This window comes from Triticum aestivum, chromosome 7A (genome assembly GCF_018294505.1).
Source record: "Triticum aestivum cultivar Chinese Spring chromosome 7A, IWGSC CS RefSeq v2.1, whole genome shotgun sequence".
In the NCBI taxonomy this organism is placed as follows: Eukaryota; Viridiplantae; Streptophyta; class Magnoliopsida; order Poales; family Poaceae; genus Triticum; species Triticum aestivum.
Genome location: NC_057812.1, coordinates 685,198,973 through 685,215,369, shown reverse-complemented (window position 1 = coordinate 685,215,369; position 16,397 = coordinate 685,198,973). Strand labels below are relative to the sequence as shown.

Below are 16,397 nucleotides of genomic sequence, written 5' to 3'. Positions count from 1 at the left end.
CACCCACTTAGTTTCTTTTTGAGCTTTCATATACTTATAGCTCTAGTGCATCCGTTGCATGGCAATCCCTACTCACTCACATTGATATCTATTGATGGGCATCTCCATAGCCTGTTGATACGCCTAGTTGATGTGAGACTATCTTCTCCCTTTTTGTCTTCTTCACAACCACCATTCTATTCCACCTAGAGTGCTATATCCATGGCTCACGCTCATGTATTGCGTGAAGATTGAAAAAGTTTTGAGAATGTCAAAAGTATGAAACAATTGCTTGGCTTGTCATCGGGATTGTGCGCGATTTAAATACTTTGTGTGGTGAATATAGAGCATAGCCAAACTATATGATTTTGTAGGGATAACTTTCTTTGGCCATGTTATTTTGAGAAGACATGATCGCTTAGTTAGTATGCTTGAAGTATTATTATTTTTATGCCAATATGAACTTTTATCTTTAATATTTCAGATCTAAATATTCATACCAGAATTAAGAAGAATTACATTAAAATTATGCCAAGTAGCACTCCGCATCAAAAATTCTGATTTTTATTATTTACCTACTCGAGGACGAGCAGGAATTAAGCTTGGGGATGCTTGATACGTCTCCAACGTATCTATAATTTTTGATTGCTCCATGCTATATTATCTACTATTTTGGACATTATTGGGCTTGTGTGTTAACCGAAGGCCCAGACAAAATTGCTGTTTTTTGCCTGTTTTAGGGTTTCGAAGAAAAGGATTATCAAACAGAGTCCAAATGGAATGAAACCTTCGGAAACGTGATTTTCTCAACAAACAAGACCCAGGAGACTTGGACCCTACCCCCCCCCCCCCCCAGGCGCGCCCTCCACCCTCGTGGGCCCCCTGTTGCTCCACCGACGTACTCCTTCCTCCTATATATACCTACGTACCCCCAAACGATCAGATACGGAGCCAAAAACCTAATTCCACCGCCATAACTTTCTGTATCCACGAGATCCCATCTTGGGGCCTGTTCCGGAGCTCCACCGGAGGGGGCATCGATCACGGAGGGCTTCTACATCAACACCATAGCCCCTCCGATGAAGTGTGATTAGTTCACCTCAGACCTACGGGTCCATGGTTATTAGCTAGATGGCTTCTTCTCTCTTTTTGGATCTCAATACAATGTTATCCCCCTCTCTTGTGGAGAACTATTCGATGTAATCTTCTTTTTGCGGTGTGTTTGTTGAGACCGATGAATTGTGGGTTTATGATCAAGTCTATCTATGAACAATATTTGAATCTTCTCTGAATTCTTTTATGTATGATTGGTTATCTTTGCAAGTCTCTTCGAATTATTAGTTTGGTTTGGCCTACTAGATTGATTTTTCTTGCAATGGGAGAAGTGCTTAGCTTTGGATTCAATCTTGCGGCGTCCTTTCCCAGTGACAGTAGGGGCAGCAAGGCACGTATTGTATTGTTGCCATCGAGGATAACAAGATGGGGTTTTCATCATATTGCATGAGTTTATCCCTCTACATCATGTCATCTTGGTTAAGGCGTTACTCTGTTTTTTAACTTAATACTCTAGATGCATGCTAGATGGCGGTCGATGAGTGGAGTAATAGTAGTAGATGCAGGCAGGAGTCGGTCTACTTGTCTCGGACGTGATGCCTATGTACATGATCTTGCCTAGATATTCTCATAACTATGCTCAATTCTGTCAATTGCTCAACAGTAATTTGTTCACCTACCGTAGAATACTTATGCTCTCGAGAGAAGCCACTAGTGAAACCTATGGCCCCCGGGTCTATCTTCATCATATTAATCTCCTACTACTTAGTTATTTCCTTTGCTTTTTTACTTTGCTTTTATTTTACTTTGCATATTTATCATAAAAATACCAAAAATATTATCTTATCATATCTATCAGATCTCACTCTTGTAAGTGGCCGTGTAGGGATTGACAACCCCTTATCGCGTTGGTTGCGAGGATTTATTTGTTATGTGCAGGTACGAGGGACTGGCGCGTAGCCTCCTACTGGATTGATACCTTGGTTCTCAAAAACTGAGGGAAATATTTACGCTACTTTGCTGCATCATCCCTTCCTCTTCGGGGAAAACCAACGCAGTGCTCAAGAGGTAGCAGAGCCAGACGGGGAGGGCGCGTCGCGACGAGCGCGCGTGGGGTGTGCATGGGGAGGTGGGTCCCAAACGTTCGGGATCCGAGGGAGGCGGATCGAGGCCAGCTGATGGCGACGGGTCCGAGGAAACGATATTGGGCAGAGACCTGGGTGGGGAGATTTGGTGGACGGGATCGTCTATGGACGTGGGGGTTTGTGGCGATGTGTATGGGAAACATGTTTCATCAAAAATGACGTGTCTGGACACAATGACGTGGCGTGACTCCAAGTCTAAGAATCGATACCGCTTGTGTTCGAGGGGATACCCGAGGAAAATGTAGTGGACAGAGTGGGGTGAGAGTTTGTGGGTCATGGTGGAGGATGTGTTGGGGAAGCACAAACATCCAAACACCCGGAGGTGATCATACGTAGGATGGGTGCCATGGAGAAGAAAGTAGGGTGTGACCATGGCTATAACGCGAGAGGGGCGTCGATTGAGTAAGTAGGTGGCGGTATGAAGTGCCTCAACCCAGAAGGGAGGAGTGAGGTGTGCTTGGAAGAGGAGGGTACGAATGATGTCATTAGTTGTCCGAATGAGGCGTTCTGCTTTGCCGTTTTGGGGGGATGTGTGCGGGCAGGAAAAGCGGTAGGCAATGCCGTTTGTGGAGAAAAACGTACGAAGGGAAGTGTTGATGAACTCGCCGCAATTGTCGCATTGCATTGCTTTAATCACTACATTGTATTGAGTGTGGATGAAAGAGAAGAAGCGTTGGAGAGTGGTGGACGTGTCGGATTTATGGCGTAGGGGAAAAGACCACGAGTAGTGGGTGTAATCATCCAACACAATGAGATAATATTGGTAGCCAGAGAAACTTACAACCGGGGAGGTCCACAAATCACAAGGTATGAGATCAAATGGTGCAAAAGATTTACTAAAGGAAGAAGGAAAAGGGAGGCGAGGTTGACGGCCAAGTTGGCAAGCATTACAAGGTGCATGAGCCTCTTTATTACAATCGGGAAGAAAATTCTTTGCTAAAGTAGAGAGCGTGTGAGCACCGGGGTGCCCGAGCCGGCGGTGCCACAAGTCCAAAGATGCGGTGGCAAGAAGAGCAGACGCCGGAGATGCTTTATGGCCAGTGAAGGGGTAGAGGTCGCTGTTGCTAATGGAGATCATGAGAACCCGTCGTGTTTGAAGATCCTTCACAAGAAAACCACACGGGTAAAACTCAACAGAACAAGAATTTTCCTTTGTAAACTTGCGAACGAAAATGAGGCTAGTGACGACGTGGGGAGAAATAAGAACGTTGGTAAGGCGGAAATCGTGTGGCAAGGTGACAGAGCCGGTGGCAGTGACGGGAAGGTGCTGGCCATTGCCGACAAGGATACTAGTTGGCACATGCTTTAAAGAAGAACTAGACAAGGTAAGGGTGCCTGGATTGCCGGTGATATGGGAGGAGGCGCCACTATCGAGGTACCAGTCCGTGGACGGAGCGGGTGGGATGTCGCCGTTGTTGTAGGCAGTGTTCAACATGGCGAGGTGCTCCCACGAAGGCGGTGCAGGCGGAAAGTATGGCGAGGACGGAGAAGGCGCCAGCTGATACACCGGGTAGGCGTGGGCATGAGAGCCGGGACGGGGGCCGAGAACCCCGGCGGAGTTGGGCGGCACCCATCCAGGTCGAGGCAGAGGAAGCGCCATCCCGTATGGAGAGAAGTAGCCCGTGAACGGAGTGGGCTGCGACGGGTGGCCACGACCACCAGAGTCGTGGCGGCCACGCCCGCGCCCACGTCCGCGCCCACGGCCACGGTCGACACCGTCACCGCGGTCACCACGGCTGCGGGCCTACTGCTGGGGCGGAGCCGGAGCCTGGGAGCGATCGGAGGCGCGATCACCCGAGCGGTTGCCGCGATCACCCTGAGAGCGCACGCCCGAGCCAGAGGGATCACCACCGGAATGAGAGGCACCAGGGAGAGCGAACGTCGAGGCGCTCTCCTCGGTAGCGCGCTGGGCCCGGGACTCCTCCGCCAGGACAACGCGGGAGAGGACGGTGTCGAAGGGCATGGTGGACGCCTGGTCGCCGAGGACGACACGGATGGTGTCGAGCCGCTTATCGAGGCCATGAAGGAATTGGGTGGTAAGGTCCACCTCTTTGACGGCGTGGTCGATGTCGGCGAGGCCGTCGGTGAGCAGCTTGATGCGACAAGCGTACTCGGTGACGGAGAGATCACCCTGCTTCAGATTACGGTACTGGCGGTTGAGGACCATGAACCGCGCAGCCCGATTGGCGAGGAAGAAGTCCTGGATCTTGGTCCACAGGGCGTAAGTTGTGGTGGCGCCGACGACGTGGTCGATGAGGGGATCGGCGAGGGTGGCGTAGATCCAGAGCACCACATGGGCGTCCAGCTCCCTGTACTGGGCATCGGCATTGGGTGGAGGAGGGTGCTCGATGAGGTAGGTGACGCCGTAACGAACAAGAACAAGAAGGAAGAAGGACTTCCATTTTGGTAGTTATGGTCCGCCGGATTGAGGAGAAACTTGATATGATTGGAGATATGATCGAAGAAGATGGGGTGGCGAGGGGCTGGGGCGGGCGGCGCAGGGGGTGAGGAGGTGAAGAGAGGGGCGAACTGAGAGGGACCGGTGCTGCCAGAGGCGCCAGAGAAGAGGAACGGGGTGGAGCCCGGCGAGGTCGCCAAAGAGGTGGCCGGAGCAGTGGCCGAGGACGAGAGAGAGCCCGGCGAGGTTGCGGTCTCGGCGGCGGCGGAAGAAGAGCCGAGCGAGGTCATGGCGACAGAAGAGGAGCCGAGCGAGGTCATGGCGACAGAAGAGGAGTGCCTGGAAACTGATACCAAGTTGGAGAATATTTCTGTGTCTCTATTATTGATCAAGTGTTACAAGGTATAGGTTATATACACTGGGGTGCGGCCCGAGTCATTAGGCACGCAGGCCCTTGATCCTAATTACATGGGCATGCATACAAGGCCCGTTACAACACAACTCAACACCAGCATGTGCAGCCTCTTGTAGCGCAGCCGGAGGACGTCGGGCACCGACACGGCGTCGAACTCCTCCTCGAGCTCGCCGCCGTTCACGGTGTCGGCCTGCGGCAGCCGTGCGTCCATGCGGGCCGGCGCCCGCGGCCGGAACAAATAGTACCACACCCCGATGAGGAAGACGTAGAACGGCACGGTCGGCACCACCAGCTCGGGGTACCACACGAGGACGAGGTAGAGCACGTGGAGGACGGTGGTGGAGGGGTTGCGCCAGCGCCGCATGCTGTCCAGCCACCGCTCCAGGCCGACGGCCCAAGCGAGCACCCCCATGATGCGGAACCAGTTGGCCTTGGCGCGGCGCACGCTCCAGGTGTGCGTGTCCGCGTCAAGCATGTAGCGTGTGGAGATCTACAGTGGGCGCGAGGCTTCTTTGTTTTTGTCGATTCGTCGGGGCATTTGTTTCTTTTGTATTTTCTCTTTTTTTTTCTTAGCGTGTCTGTGCTGCTTTCGTCTCGGCATCTATAGTTGGTTGTATCGGAAAAAAAACTTTTGTCAGCATTGGTTGGTAGGAAATCAAGGTGGCGGGGCCCACAGTTAAAATCAGGTGGGAGACAATTCGTGGAAGGTTTACGTAACAAGCGTAGGTGTAGAATTATTCGACGAAAAAAGCCCAAAAAGGAACTAGACGGCATTCGATTCATGGTGACCGACACGACACACATCGGCGGCCAGATTTGTTGCTTGCAGTTGCGCACACACGCACGCACGTCTGTGTTTGCTTCCGATCGATCGTCCAAGGGTGGATGGCGTGCACCGCTATGCTTTTAGGCTCGTCGACGTACGTACGTGGCGCATCAGTCACCACGTCGGCCGGTGAGAGGGGTCAGGTGGCGCCTTTGTAGTAGCCACAGCCAGGATGAACTGCCACCGGGGCGCTACCACCACGCATGGCCTGCGGCTCTGCGCACCATCATCTCTTTACATTCCCCACATCTTTCTGAAGCCAGATTTCACTTTCAGAAGGAGTTGTCCCTTTGACAGAGCATCAAACCCGTTTTGTTCTCCCATTTTCATCCGTCAGGGATCGATCATTTGACCTCCCGGGCAACCAAGCAAATGAAGTTACCGCACGCACGCGCGCCAGAGAAAAGCCATGGCGGCAGTGTGAACTAACAGACGGCGACGGCAGCAGAATCCGCAACAGGAGAACACATCACCAAGCGCGCAGAGAAAAGCAAGCAGCAGACAGACGAGATTCTGCGCGGGCAAAGCGAGAGCTTCCATGTCAAGAAAGCCACCAGCTTCGGGATCATCCATGATCCATCTCCCTCCGTCCGCCTCACTCTAGCTCAGATTCTCTGGCTCGATCGCTCCTCACAAAGCAAAGCACACCGCCACCGGCTACCTACGTGCTCCCTCCGAAAGCGAAAGCATTTGGAAACCACCACCACCCCCGTCAACACCATAAGGAACCTCATTCCATTTGATCGACCCCTTCGCTTTCCCATCATCACCACCACGGCCACCGACTCCCGAATAATCCCTCTTCCTCCATTGCCTCGCTTTGGCTCAGATTCTCTCGCACGTACGCTCCATGGTTCTACCTAGCTACCTCCTCTCTCACTGCTCACTCCAAAAGCAAAAGCACTCGGAAACCACCACACCCCTCCACGCCATAAGGAACCCTATTCCATCTGATCGCTCGCTCGCTTTCCCATCGTCGGCGCCGCGCGAGAGAGCGCCTCCATCGCCGAGCTCGCTGCCATGGCGGACGGGGGGCCGCCGCACGCGCACGGGCAGATGGTCCGCAGGCTGGCGGTGGAGGTGGTGGACGCGCGGGACCTGGTGCCCAAGGACGGGCTCGGCACCTCCAGCGCCTACGCGGTGGCCGACTTCGACGGACAGCGCAAGCGCACGCGGACCGTGCCGCGGGACCTCAACCCGCAGTGGCACGAGCGCCTCGAGTTCGCCGTGCCCGACCCGGCCGCCATGCACGCCGAGTCGCTCGACGTCTCGCTCTACCACGACCGCCGCTTCAACCCCTCCGGCGGGGGCGCCGGGGGCGGCAAGAACCACTTCCTCGGCCGCGTCCGCATCTACGGCTCCCAGTTCTCGCGCCGCGGCGAGGAGGGCATTGTCTACTTCCCGCTCGAGAAGCGCAGCCTGCTCAGCTGGATCCGCGGCGAGGTCGGCCTCAAGATCTACTACTACGACGAGCCGGCCGTGCCGCCCCCGCCGCCGCCGGAGGACCGGCCGCCCGAGGGGGCTGACAACGCGCCGCCGCCCGAGGTCCCGCCGGAACAGCCCAGGGAGCTCCCACCTGAGCTCCCAGAGCCGACGGAGGCCGCCGTGGAGGTGCAGCAGCCGCAGGCGCAGCCTCCGGTCATCATCGTGGAGGAAGCTCCCATGCACGGGCCACACGGTCCCATAATGCCGCCGCCCATGATGCACGGCCACATGATGCCGCCGCCGATGCATGGGCCACACGGCCCGATGATGCATGGTCCGCACGGTCCCATGATGCACGCCCGGATGATGCCACCGCAGCCAGAGCCTGAGCCGGAGCCGCAGCCGCAGCGTGAACCAGGGCCGGGGCCCGACGGGGCAGAAATGCACCCGCCTGAGCTCCGCAAGGAACGGATGGCGTCGACCAACGGGCATGTCCGCGTCCCCCGACACCCGAGCGGCGGCTTCGGGCCTGATTACTACACGGCCGCCTCTCCCCGCGTCATCTCCGGGCGGTTCGCGTCCGCCGGCGAGGCCGTCGAGCCGGTGCAGTCGACGTACGACCTGGTGGAGCCGATGCGATACCTCTTCGTGCGCATCGTGCGGGTGCGCGGCATCCGCGCCTGCGAGGGCCCCTACGTCAAGATCCAAGCCGGCCCGCACTGCCTCCGCTCCCGGCCGGGCCGCGACGTCTCCGGCACCGGCAGCCCCGAGTGGAACCAGGTGTTCGCCGTCAGCCATGCGAAGCCGGAGCCGACTCTCGAGATATCCGTCTGGGACGGCGGGGCGCCATCTCCGGCGGACGCCTTCCTCGGCGGAGTGTGCTTCGATCTCTCCGACGTGCCCGTCCGCGACCAGCCGGACGGACCGCTGGCGGCGCAGTGGTACCGGCTCGAGGGCGGCGAGCCGGGCATGGTCACAGGGGACATCATGGTGTCGGTGTGGATCGGCACGCAGGCCGACGACGTGTTCCCGGAGGCCTGGAACACCGACGCGCCCTACGCCGCCTACACCCGCGCCAAGGTGTACCAGTCGCCCAAGCTGTGGTACCTGCGGGCGTCGATCATCGAGGCGCAGGACCTGCGCGTGCCGACGCCGCCGCCGGGGCTGCCGTTCGACGTGCGCGTCAAGGTCCAGCTCGGCTTCCAGTCGGCGCGCACCCGCCGGTCGGTGGCCAGCAGCAGCGGCTCGGCGTTCGCGTGGTCCGAGGACCTCATGTTCGTCGCGTCCGAGCCGCTGGACGACACCCTCGTCCTGCTCGTGGAGGACCGGTCGATGATCAAGGAGCCTGCTCTGCTCGGCCACGCCACCATCCCCGTGAGCTCCGTCGAGCAGCGCCTCGACGAGCGGCAGATCGTCGCGTCAAGATGGTTCAATCTCGAGGGCGGCATGGGTCATGGAGACAGCGGGGATCAGCAGGGACAAGCACCTCCAGGGTTCTACTCGGGCAGGCTGCACCTTCGACTCTCGCTGGAGGGAGGATACCACGTGCTCGACGAGGCGGCGCACGTGTGCAGCGACTACCGGCCGACGGCGAAGCAGCTGTGGAAGCCGCCGGTGGGCGTGCTGGAGCTCGGCATCGTCGGAGCGTGCGGCCTGCTCCCCATGAAGACGAAAGGAGGGTCCAAGGGCTCCACGGACGCCTACTGCGTGGCCAAGTACGGCAAGAAGTGGGTGCGCACGCGCACCGTCACCGACACCTTCAACCCGCGCTGGAACGAGCAGTACACGTGGCAGGTGTACGACCCGTGCACGGTGCTCACCGTCGCCGTCTTCGACAACTGGCGCATGTTCGCCGGCGCCGGCGACGAGCGCCAGGACTACCGCATCGGCAAGGTGCGCGTGCGCGTCTCCACGCTCGAGACCAACCGCGCCTACACCGCGTCCTACCCGCTGCTCGTGCTGCTGCGCCCGGGGCTCAAGAAGATGGGCGAGGTGCAGCTCGCCGTGCGCTTCTCGTCGCCGGCGCACCTCCCCGACACCTGGGCCACCTACACCTCGCCGCTCCTGCCGCGCATGCACTACCTCCGCCCCATCGGCGTCGCGCAGCAGGAGGCGCTGCGGGGCGCGGCCGTGCGCACCGTGGCAGCATGGCTGGCGCGCTCCGAGCCGCCGCTCGGGCCGGAGGTGGTGCGCTACATGCTGGACGCGGACGCGCACACCTGGAGCGTGCGCCGCGCCAAGGCCAACTGGTTCCGCATCATGGGGGTGCTCGCCTGGGCCGTCGGGCTGGAGCGGTGGCTCGACGGCGTGCGGCGCTGGCGCAACCCCTCCACCACCGTCCTCCTCCACGTCCTCTACCTCGTCCTCGTCTGGTACCCCGAGCTGGTGGTGCCCACCGCGTCGCTCTACGTCTTCCTCATCGGCGTCTGGTACTACCGGTTCCGGCCGCGGGCGCCGGCCGGCATGGACGCGCGGCTGTCGCAGGCCGACACCGTGGACGGCGACGAGCTGGAGGAGGAGTTCGACGCCGTCCCGGCGCCCGACGTCCTCCGGCTACGGTACGAGAGGCTGCGCACGCTGGCCGGGCGGGTGCAGCGCGTCATGGGCGACGTCGCGGCGCAGGGCGAGCGGCTGCAGGCGCTGGTGAGCTGGAGGGACCCGCGGGCGAGCCGGATCTTCGTCGGCGTCTGCCTGGCCGTCGCCGTGGCGCTGTACGCGATGCCGCCCAAGATGGTGGCCGTGGCGAGCGGGTTCTACTACCTCCGCCACCCCATGTTCCGGGACCCGATGCCCGCCGCGGCCGTCAACTTCTTCCGCCGCCTGCCCAGCCTCTCTGACAGGATGCTATGAGATTGGTGCCGGCTCCAATGTTCTTTCTTTCTTTTTTTTCGTTGCCGCAATAAACGTACGTACTATAGTGTGCGATAGGAATATACTCTATATCGGGGGAGAGAAAAAGTGTAGAAATAACACAATGATGATTGTATTCATAAGCATAGAAAAGACATTATTAAAGACAATAGTTTATTTGATTGTGACAGCAATTGCTGCATAATTTACATGTGCCACGTTTTCATAGTCGCAAAAAGCTTGTCGCCAAGGACTCCGATTAATTCAATTTTGCTAAAGCACATCTTGTGCCATTGATCGTACGGGAAGATTCATGTGCTGCATACCACTCCTTCATCTCCTTGAAATTAGGGGCGCGCGCGCGGAAACGGTTACGCCACGGCTAGTGGGGAAAGTGGGGGTGCGACGCCTCGATCCTCGCCCTAGAAATCCGCCACGTGTTGCACTGTACCTGCGCGCGTTGCCGTTGCGGGCGCCGTTGATTCAAAGATCTACGGCTGAAGAACAAGGATGTCGGACCCTAAAGAAACGTGAAGAAAGTATCACCAACACCGACAAGGATGGATGGCAAGACGACTCCATACCGACCCCAAAGTTTATGGCGCGTTCAACGGCGAACCAGCCTCTCTTTCAGCACTCATCAACAGGCTGAAAACAAAGCAAAATATGAATGCAATCTTAGACATGTTTGATGCAGGCTTGTGCCAGGAAACTAAACAAGGTTGTAAACAAGGAGAAAATCAACATTAAGCATTGCCAATCCAATCTATATCAAGGCAAACAGGAAGTTACATTAAACATTTAACATATGTGAATGAATATTTATACTTCACAGCTATACTGAACTGGAGGAGGCAATGGATTTGGTCCCAATCGCAACCATCCCCTTAACATTGCTCGGTCAATTTTCAAAGTCCACGCAAAAAAAATGCTACAGTCCTCAATATGATCAAACACAGTGCCAACGACTGAGGAAAGACGTTACACCAAATATATACAAGAGTGTTCATGGTAGCTGCTGCTTCTATCTAATTCTCACGGGCTGTCTGTTCCACCAGCAACCTGGCAATGTCATTGGCTAAAATATTCCACATACCCAATCCAAGCAAGGTCCTTCACTCTAAATTGAACTATAACACCGATTAACAAGCATTTCTATAAAGGCCGGTCACCACTGTAACACTTGCAGAAGATAAAGGCCTCCTTATTAAAAATGAAGTAATAAACATCACCAAGAATGTCTTGTGCCACTGGTAGAAAAAGGGCCTTTAGTCCCGGTTCTGGAACCGGGACTAAAGTGTCAGTACTAATGCCCTGACCCTTTAGTCCACCAACCGATACTAAAGGAAATTTCCTGATTTTTTTTGAATTTTTTTTTTATTTTCAAATTTCTTAATTATTTTAACCTCTAATCTCTAATCACCCCTCATCACTGCTCAATTTAATCTCTAATCATCCCTCATCATTCCAAATCATCTCACTTCCCAAACGGTCACCCATCCTCTCACTACTCCAGCCTGAGCACGCTTAACTTCCGGGTTCTATTCTCCCTCGTTTCCAAGTCTGCACTTGTTGTTTTTCTAACAATAGTAAGATGTCAATCCTATTAACCCTCAGGAATTTAGCTTGAGCATGAAGTCACATATTTCACTGTTTGAGTTTAAAACTATTGTTCTAAGAAACAATAATTTTTTAGTAACACTAATATTTTTGAATAAGTAGTTTGACCACAGTTTGACCATAGTTTGACCAGATTTGACCAAAATTCAAAAAAGGTGAAATAATTATTTAATAACACTAATATTCTTGAATAATTATTTAGTAACACTAATACTTCTTGAATAATTAGTTTGACCATAGTTTGACCGGATTTACTAAAAATTTAGAAAACCTGAAATTTGAGCATAACTTTTTTCCTTTTGGAATTTGAGGATTCTAGAAATTTGCAAACAGGCCGTAGGCGGTCTCCATCGGATGTAACTTTTCGAGTAGATGATTTTTCATATAAAAAACTTTTTCATCCGAGTTCGTATGCAAAAGTTATGCCCATTTTACAAATTCCAGAGAGATTTTGTAAATAAAGTCGAAATTCATATTTGTAATTTTTCCCAACAACTAGACCACATATCACATGTGAAACTTATTTTCTTTTATTTTTTTGACATTTCCATCATTTTCTTTTATTTTTTTTAAACTGAAAAGGCGATCCAGGGGGGTATAGTTTGAAAATGGGATCTTTAGTACCGGTTCGTGGCACGAACCGGGACTAAAGGTCTCATCCCCATTAGTCCCGGTTCGTGCCTCAAACCGGGACTAAAGGTCTAATCTTTAGTCCCGGTTTGTGGCACGAACCGGGACCAATGGTTGTGGGCCAGGAGCGAGGCCCATTGGTCCCGGTTCATCCCACCAACCGGGACCAAAAGGTCTAGATGAACCGGGACTAATGCCTTAGCCGCACGAACCGGGACCAATGCTCACATTAGTCCCGGTTCTAGACTAAACCGGGACTAATGGGCTGAGCCGGCCTGGACCATAGCCCTGTTTTCTACTAGTGTGCATTATATCAAGACCCTCACATTTTGCAGTCGAAGGACAAAATTTTGACAAGTCACGAGAATCTTTGCTAGAAATTTTGGCAGCATAACACGCGGGAAGAAACACACTACAGTTGCTGCACAACCATGTCTGCCATTTTGTATTTTACATTGATGGAGAACACTGTGCCATCACATAAACTTGGCCATCAGCTAAAAAATTCTAGTTTAACACTACAAGAGGCTGCACAATAGCCAGTCTCTTACACCAAGCCATCACTTATCAACAATGCATCATGTATCATGCTTCACTCACTATAAGATAACATTTTGCTCTTGGGGACGCCTCTGCGTTGAGCCCGAAAAACCTTCCTCTTCCCACGCTGACCTGGCCTGGCAACCAAAGTTGAGCTTAAAATAAATTTTATTTGGAGGACTACCTTCTCTTGCCTTTCACAGGTAGCAACTCTTCGTTTTAGCAAAACAAAGAAAAGAACTGACAGCACATGTTAATTTGCATCCCAAACAAACTAAGCAAGGAACTATGGAGTATGTTCTTCTTATGCCACACAAGCTTTGCATTGTTTTAGTAACGTACCCGATCAAAAGGATGAAAGAATATCATCTACTCTAAGTAGACACTGGCAACTATAAACAACACAAACCCAAAAGCCATGATCACACAAGCTCGGCTTGGCTCATTCCCGCAACTCGCGCCGCGCCGCGCCGAGGCGGGCGGCGGAGGAATGCGCGAGGGCCTCTTCTATTCTCAAGCTCCAAACGCATGTGGAAGAGAAACCTTTATAAGGAGGTCCAACTCTCCAACTTCTGAGATGGGACTAAACTTCTCACTACACCTAGTGCCAACTAAACCCACATGTCCCTTAGAGATTTTCAGAAATTGTTAGATGGCCTCTAGGCCCACCCTAATATTTCAACAGGTCTCATTCCAAGAAATTATAATGTTCAAGCTGAACATAACACAAATGTTTTCCACAAGCAGGGCCAGCCATATGTTTTGAAAGGCCTTAAGACGAACTCGACGACATGGGCACCTTTAGTGTTTAAATTTTCAGTTTGCTTTTTTTTTCAGCACCCGACAAATGCTTCTTAGAACACATTGTAAGGCAGGCTAATGTAGTAATGTTCTAAAATTATGAACAAGAGGATACAAAGAATTATAAACTTATGCATTAGAACCCTAGGCATTAATAGGACACAAAATCTCAGGATGGACGGATACGTATTTTGTAAAAAGTCTAAATTAGAAATTTTTACATTAAAATGCCAATCATGTACACTATCAAAACCTAATTATGTACACTGAAACGAGGGGACGAATCATGGATGTATACGTACGTACTTGTGATTTTCTGAAAGACCGGACGAACTCGCTGCCACCCGATGCCGGATGGCCGGGTCGTCGGCACGGGCGCACAACGCAACAGCAGGCTGCCAGCCTGCCACACGCAGCGGCGAGAACGAACAAGGCACCCCTGATCCTGAATCCCGAGCGTCCGAGGCGCCGAGCGATGGTTTGAAGACAAACAGACGAAACATAAACACCCGCAAAAAAATAACAGACGAAAGAACTGATGAAGCGAAGCGTAGCGGATTGATTTGGATTTTTTTTAAGAAACAGCTGATTGATTTGATTAACGTGTTTTCATCCGGCATTTCCTATTTGGCGCCACAGGCGCCAGTTAACGTGCATTTTCATTAACTGGCGCCTGTGGCCTCTGTAAATGGGCCAGCCCATCTAGGCGCCGGTTAACATTTTTTTTGAAAATTCTATGAACTTTTAGAAATTTCAACAGTTTTTTCCTGATTTATGAACTTTTTTAATATCGACGAACATTTTTGAATATAGATGAATTTTTTTGAAATTTGATGAACACCATTTTGAAAATGGATGAACTTTTTTTTTCAGTTCAACGAACTTTTTCTAAAAATCCATGAACTTTTTTTAAATTTCTATGAACTTTTTCAAATTTAATGAACTTTTGCTAAATTGGATGATTTTTTTTTCAATTTGAATGAACTTTTTTTCAAATTGATGAAACTTTTTTAAAGATATGAACTTTTTTTCAAATGGATGAACCTTTTTTCTTTAAATGTATAAACCCTTTTTGATTTCATATTTTTTATTTTCGTAACAAAAAATAAAAAATAAACTCGGGCAGCACGCTAGTGGGCCGGCCCATGCTTGCAGCGCTGCAGGCGCCGGATCGTTAACGGGCGCCTGCAGCGCTGCATAGGAGCTCCCTTTTCATCTGGGCAGCCCTGCCTGGCAATTCGCTAGCTGTCTGGGCCTAGCTTATATTTCCTTTTTTTTTTCTATAATGTTTTCCCTATCTAATTTTTTGCTGGCCTACCAGATCATGCCTATGTTTCATGTCCAGACATTTCTCCAGCACAATTAACAAGCAGCACTAAATAGAGCACATATTGCAATGAACTTCACAAGACAAAGTCCAATTGAATATATTTCGCTATCATCAACCAATTAAGGAGCTCCAGTCCAAGAAAATCATCAGGAATTATAACCTTTAACCTTTTTTTTAAATCCATACGATGCATTAGTCTGATAAGATAAGAGTTCAACAAGTTGTTCCAAACACAAACAAGATGACAAAAGGGAACAAACCTCCCTTATTGATCATAATAGAAAATGAGACCAAAGTTATAGGCAAAGCTCATACAAAAGTATGATAGGATAGAACTTCCACCAGAGAAGAAGAAAAGCACTTCTTTCACAGCAGATAGGGCTGGAAAAAAAAGCTCGAAACTCGTGAGCTAAACGAGTAGCTCGTGACTCGGCTCGAATCGACTCGAACTCGAAGAATAACGAGTCGAGCCAAGCTTTAGTTTAAGATCGTTTATAGACCAAGTTAAACGAGCCAATCTCACGAGTACTCGTGTAACTCGTTAGGCTCGGTACAAAAAATCAGCCACTCCCAATACAAAAAAAATCAGCCATTCAGCACCCTATGTTCTAGACGCACAAGACAAGGCCTAGCTGTTGAAGGCCCAACCGCCTAGGAGACTCATGCATTACAAGGAAATTGCTATTGTTAGTGATATATATGTTTAATATATACATAATCATTTTTATAATATTTGAGGGTTTTATGTTCATATCTTTAACGAGTTTAACAAGCTAAATGAGCCAATCTTGGATTTGAGCTCGTTATAATAACGAGTCGAGTCAAGCTAACTCGTTAATGAAACGAGCTCTAGCGAGTCGAGCCGAGCTGGCTCGACTTGACTCGAATTCCAGCCCTAACAGCAGAAATAGAAGCACCACGCCGCCTCTCACTCTTCAGGATGCAATTACCAAGACACCTTCTGAAGCTTTTCATCACTGACATAGATACTGTCGAAGAACTTACTGATGTCCTTTTCTTCACAGGCCAGGCAATTCTATTTCTTGAAATATGCAAGGAAAACATGAAAACAATGATGAGCACTTTAGCATGGCATAATTAAAAGCAAAAGAGTTTATAGTGCTGAAACCTGAAAGAGGACACGTAGTTATAATAACAATGGTTAACTATTAGCATGTACCATTCTAATTGAAAACAAAATCATTGTTTCAAAAATAAAATAAAATACCTACATACAGTGTGTATTCCATTAGAAACAAACAACTAGTCACAGTGCAAGAGGTTGATAAGGAAAGCAATAGCAAAATCATCTTGACGAGGATAGGAAAACAATTAATAAACTCAAGCTTGCTGGTTATAAAATATAAGATCAAGAACAGTCACAT

At 51.4% G+C, this 16,397-nt stretch overlaps 1 protein-coding gene across 1 annotated transcript; it reads left to right on the top strand.

The window, feature by feature from the left end:
• The first annotated feature begins 6,430 nt into the window (after window positions 1–6,430).
• On the top strand, window positions 6,431–10,302 carry LOC123149331 (protein QUIRKY). The gene has a single exon (XM_044568973.1). It carries the CDS (start codon window positions 6,837–6,839, stop codon window positions 10,089–10,091), a length of 3,255 nt encoding a protein of 1,084 aa, XP_044424908.1. The 5' UTR covers window positions 6,431–6,836; the 3' UTR covers window positions 10,092–10,302.
• The last annotated feature ends 6,095 nt before the right edge of the window (window positions 10,303–16,397 follow it).

Bases quoted from the DNA above. Each gene is read 5' to 3' on its own strand.
- LOC123149331 (XM_044568973.1), top strand. From the start codon at position 6,837: ATGGCGGACGGGGGGCCGCCGCACGCGCACGGGCAGATGGTCCGCAGG.